General features: G+C 40.8%; 1 protein-coding gene across 5 annotated transcripts in view; it reads right to left on the bottom strand.

Annotated features, from left to right (window-relative positions):
* The window catches only part of WDR37 (WD repeat domain 37), a 61,348-nt gene that overhangs the window by 5,349 nt on the left and 50,088 nt on the right, over positions 1–5,911 (bottom strand). For all 5 annotated transcript variants that reach the window (XM_042471541.1, XM_042471545.1, XM_042471544.1 and 2 more), the window contains one exon: positions 1,576–1,710. In XM_042471541.1, coding sequence (XP_042327475.1) covers positions 1,576–1,710 — 135 coding nt within the window. The remainder of the gene's footprint in view (positions 1–1,575; positions 1,711–5,911) is intronic.

Here is a 5,911-nt window from a genome sequence, read left to right as displayed (position 1 = left end):
ACCTTTATTTATGAAGCGCTGTAAATTTACACAGCGCTGTACATGCATAAGTTGTACATACTTCCCACCATTGCGTACAACAATTTTTAAACTAAGAAAAATAAAATCCACAAGGTGGTCATCAAAATCCTCACTGTTACCACCACCACTAGATGCACTAATACAGTTCTCTAGGCAAGGAAGGACCATGGAAGATTATAATTGGGCATACTGGAACTTGCCTAAATTCCCCTCCCCTCAGCATCAGGCAATCTTCCAGAGGGATAGCTAGTGCAGTCCAAGGGGAAGTAAAAGAAATTAAGTCATTCACTCAGTTTGCATTAAGTGCCTTTAATTTCACACATGGGATTCTTTATACAGTCCCTCAAAAACAACTGTTACATAAACAGCTAGTAACTCAGGTATATGTTTGTGCAAATTCACAGGAAAACTCTAACCTGCAAGCAATAAACAAATACATCCAAAGTAATCCTGAAGTTTAAGAGGCCTTTCTTACATTCATTCTAAAGCCCACAGGATAGCCTTCAGCACTACAGCTCAAAATGATCTGGTACAAACCATGGATAATGCTTGGCTATTATTTGTTGTTATGTGCCTTCAAGTAATTTCTGACTCAGGCCTCATTCCACATGTCGGGAATGATGTGAATAAACTCACTCTCACATTCCGAGTTATTCACACCATGAAACAACTTCTTTCCAGGAACCACATCGCTTCACATCTCTCTGACTTCGGATGCTCACATGTGCAGGCACCCTTCTCTTGTCCCTGCACCCATCAGCCAGACAGAAAGGGACCAGCATCCCTTTTTCTCTGCCTCCTTTTCTTCTCTCTCTCCTCTTTTCTCCCCAGCGATCGCTATTCTGCTGGAAAAGGGGTGGCGTTTTCTTGACCACATGGGCTGTTGATGATGTGAATGCATTTGAAGCCCGTTAAAGGCATAGGGAATTTTATCCCGAGTTTTTTTCAGCTCTATTCACATTGTTGTTCACACAGCCGACGATGCAAGTCTTTTGTAAAAACTTGGAGGAAAGCCCAATATCGATTATCCTGGGGTAAGTGGGTTTTTTGGCAGCCCCTCCCCAAACTTAAACAAGTACATTCAGGATTCGTGTGAACAACAAAGATTCATCCCAAATTCATCCCGGATTATTTTCACTGTGTGAATAACCCCTGAAATACAGAATCCATGCAGCCTTCCCAACAGTAATTTTTAGCTGCTCTGCACCCCTGATTTCAATAATTTCCTTTCAGAAAAGGCTAAGAGAACTGGGTACCACAATTATGACATACCACTACAGTTTCTGGAGTAATTAGAGCTCATGGTTAAAAGAGTACCAATATGTCTAATTTACTGTTGTGATTTTAGATGCAGAGCATTAATCTCAAAGTCATAACATTCATCTAGCTTCAACAAAACAATTATGTAATGGATGTCAATAAGGAAGGCAGGATCCTCCAATCTATGGTATATTAATAGTACAAAGTTTCTGAATGTAAACAGATCCTCCCCTCTGACTCCAACAATTATGTTAGTATCTCAACCATTTGTCCAGATGGGCTCTTCTGGCTTACCTGTTTACCGCAGAATCTGTGCGAATAGTGGCAATTGGCGATCTCATATTTTTCAAGTCCCAGACTTTCACAGTACGGTCGTCACTACCCGAAACAACATTGTCTCCCACAGTGAAGACAGCTGAAGTCACAGTGCTTAAAGGGAAATGGTAACAGTTATCACTATTATTCTTGAACTTTTTAAAATGTACAATACTGCTTTGAAGAAAACTAAAATCAAATTATTTCAAAATTGTAATAGTGGAATAATACACACAAAAAGCCAAAGGTTTCTGATATGGCTATTTATTTCAATCAACAGCTCCCTACAGGATGTAGTTTGTGCTTGTTTTTCTCATACACATGCATACTAAATAATGCAGTCCAACACTTTGACACATGAATGGATATAACACAGAAGCATAATATCACATGGCGGTGTAATGGGCCGTTATGCCAATGTAAGGCACTTTTTGGAGTGTTAGGTAGTGGTGGTGTTGGAAAGGAATGGCAGAGAAAGCAATTCCTGTCAGCAGAGAAAGCTGTCCTGCAAGCTTCTAAACAGCTCAGGAGCTAGCAGAATAGTTTTCTCAGAAGAAACCTCATCATCACTGGTCCTTGCTCTCATAGCCATTTAACCCCTGCCAATGCCAACATCTATGCCAGTGTAGTTAATTCTATTTTAATGTACTATTTTTGTATGCTTTTAATTGTACTGTTTTTTAATGTGGTGAGCCACCCTGAGTCCCAGCTTTGGAAAAAGAATGGGATATAAATAAATAGAAGAAGAAGAAGAAGAAGAAGAAGAAGAAGAAGAAGAAGAAGAAGAAGAAGCAGCAGCAGCATACCAACAAGATTGTGGTCAGTAGCATAAACCACATACAGTATATGAAGAAAAATTTAACTCATAAGTAACAATAGATGATCTTGGTCTCCTGTGTTATTGGTAGCTGATTCCTAGAAATGAAGTTGTTGGGGTTTTTTTTTTTTTAAATCCTGTTTATTGGCATCACAATGTTCAAATGAAGGCTCAACAGAAAACAAAAATAGTTAACCCAAGTAACCAAAAATATGTTACATCTGCAGAGATAAAAACTTGAGTTTTAAGGGTCCCCCCCCCTTATTCCAGTCTACAAAGCCTTTAGCTTGTTTCCACCTGTACAGCATGTTAACAAAGCATTTTGTTCCTTCCCCTGGCTCATTACAGTGTGCTTCTCAGCTCAATTTGTATGGATTGCATTTAATGACCTATCCTGTATAGCTTGGGGGTCACACACATCAATTGCTTGGAATTTAGTAATTTTAATTTAAGGTGTCAAGTTGCTCCTGTCACTTCTATTGTACTGTGAGAATGTGATCTCATGTCCTATTCAGCCTACTGATTGAGATTAGTATTACCCCAAGTCACAATGGACTAGTATGTGCAAGCCCTCTTAATTTAAATTGACATCAAATTAAAGTTTAATTAGATCCAAACAGCATTGTGTCAGTGGTATGAAGTTTTTCAAAGCTGTATCAAAGTGCCACTGAGCTGGTCAGGGTAATTATGTGGCACAAACTAAAGGTTTTCACTTGAGCCTTCTGAGCCCAAGACCCAATTACAAATGCCTATGCACCTGAGCTGCAGTGAGGGCACAAGCAATTACAAATGGCTACTTAATCTATGGATGATCTCCAAAATTACCATACATTTACACCAAGAAATACACAGAGCATCTCAAATTATATGCATTAGATACTGAAATATTCCTGCAAGGAGAGCTGTTGCATAACACATGACAATAGATTTTATTTTTCATCATGCATTAAAATTATTCATCTAGTTAACTAGATGTAAAAGCTTGTATTTTCAAGCAACTGTTCAAAGCTCCCTGCTTTTCAGCCTTTGCTCAAGAACTTGAACATTTTTTGTATTTTGTTTAAATTTGCACCCCAATCCACATCCCAAAGGTATAGCATGGGTCACATATGCTGGAAGATTTTTGAAGACAGAAATGGCAAGGAGTTAACTCTTGAGTAGTTGAAATATTCCATGTGTTAACTTGAAAACAATGATCCAACACTGCTCATGAAAAATTCCCGTACTGTCAAAACATTATCAAATAAAATTTATTTCTGCTGGGTCACCTGTGTGCTCCAGATGGCTAAGGTCTTCTTCGTGAGATGTTTCCTACATTTCTTGTGGAAGATCTTATTTAACTAGAGATTCCAAATATGAACTACGGAATATATACATGAGTGTTTTCCTACTCATTTATTATCATTCTGACTACCCAATGGCTTTCTTAAAAAACTCATCTGGACCTGGATTGTTGGATATGCCCACAGAGATGTGTTGGACTCCTTCTATAGTTTCATTTTGAGATTACCGTTTAGACTTTTCAATTTCAGTAGGCTTCTACAGTGCAAATCTGCAATTTTTTCATTGTACTTGGCTTCTTCCAATCATCTCCTTAGTAGTCTGAAAAAAACGACTTGCCCTCTTGACCCTTGCCCATCCTGGCTGGCTGTCCAGGGGGGTGATATAGTCAAGCTGATGCTGAAAAATATAATCAATGCATCCTTCAGGGAGGGTACCCTGCCTTCTTGTCTTAAGGAGGCAGTGGTCAGACCACTCTTAAAAAAGCCCTCCCTGGACCCTCTGGATAGAAATAACTATAGGCCAGTCTCGTTGTTACCATTCTTGAGCAAGGTGATTGAGAGGGGGGTCGCCAATCAACTACAGGCAGTCTTGGATGAAGCTGATTATCTGGACCCATTTCAAACCGGATTCAGGGCAGGATACGGAGTTGAGACGGCCTTGGTCGCCTTAGTTGATGATCTCCGTCTAGGCATCGACAGGGGAAGTGTGACCCTGCTGGTGCTCTTAGACCTCTCAGCGGCCTTCGATACCATCGACCATGGTATCCTTCTGGAACGCCTGAGAGAGTTAGGTATTGGAGGCACTGTTCTACAGTGGTTCCAGTCCTACCTCTCGGGCAGATTCCAGATGGTGGCGCTAGGAGACAGTTGCTCTTCTAAAAGAGAGATAAAATTTGGTGTACCCCAGGGCGCAATATTGTCTCCTATGCTGTTTAACATTTACATGAAGCCGCTGGGAAAAATCATCCGGAGACATGGGGCAGGATGTTATCAGTACGCTGATGACACCCAAATATATTTCTCTATGTCTCAGACTGATGCAGTGACTAAGGATGGCATCTCTCCTCTGAATGCCTGTCTTGGGGCGGTAATGGACTGGATGAGGGAAAACCGACTCAAACTGAATCCAGGTAAGACGGAGGTACTTGTTATAGGAAACCCAAGCCCAGGTATGGAATTATGTCAGCCAGTTCTGGATGGGGTCACACTTCCCCTGAAAGACTCTGTCCGCAGCTTAGGGGTGCTCCTTGACTCGTCGCTTCACCTGACAGCTCAGGTAGATGCGACAGTCAGGAGCACTTGTTATCAGCTTCGGCTGATACGCCAGCTGCGCCCCTTCCTGGAGCAGGGAGACCTTGAAACAGTTGTACATGCGCTGGTCACCTCTCGATTGGACTTCTGTAATGCGCTCTACATGGGGCTACCCTTGTCCCAAGTTCAGAACCTTCAATTTGTACAAAATATGGCAGCCAGGTTAATTACAGGTACTCGTCGTACCGATCACATAACACCGGTTTTGAAATCCCTTCACTGGCTGCCAATTAGTTTCCGGGCAAGGTACAAGGTGTTGGTGATTACCTTCAAAGCCCTATATGGCTTGGGTCCAGAATACTTAAGAGATCGCCTACTTCCATACTGTCCGTCCTGCACTCTAAGGTCCTCGGGGAAGAATCTACTTCAGCCAATAAAATCTAGGCTAAGTTCAGTCACCCAGAGGGCCTTTTCCATCGCAGCTCCGAAGCTATGGAATGACCTGCCGAAGGAGATCCGTGACATTTCTACTCTTACAGCCTTTAAGAAGGCTCTTAAAACGGATCTCTTCCGGCAGGCCTTCCCTACCTAGTTCTACTCCCCATTTACTGTGACTTATGTCACTCTGTCCACCAATTCTTCTCTTAAATTTAATGAGAAGAATTAAATTAAAATTAATTAAAATAAAATCCTTGCCTCAAGAAGAAGAGCCCTCCCTCCATGACATCATCATCAGACCTGGGAGGGAGTGAAAAAGAGAGGCCCAACTTCCATCAGGCCTAACTGTGAATGTACTCACTTCGCTCTCTTTAATTTTATTGTATTTTATTTATTTATTGTATTTTATTTTATTATCTTTATTTTTACTGTTGTAACCCGCCTGGATTCCTTGTGATTGGGCGGGCTATAAATAAATTATTATTATTATTATTATTATTATTATTATTATTATTATTATTATTAT

This window comes from Sceloporus undulatus, chromosome 6 (genome assembly GCF_019175285.1).
Source record: "Sceloporus undulatus isolate JIND9_A2432 ecotype Alabama chromosome 6, SceUnd_v1.1, whole genome shotgun sequence".
In the NCBI taxonomy this organism is placed as follows: Eukaryota; Metazoa; Chordata; class Lepidosauria; order Squamata; family Phrynosomatidae; genus Sceloporus; species Sceloporus undulatus.
This window is presented reverse-complemented; position numbering and strand designations above follow the sequence as displayed.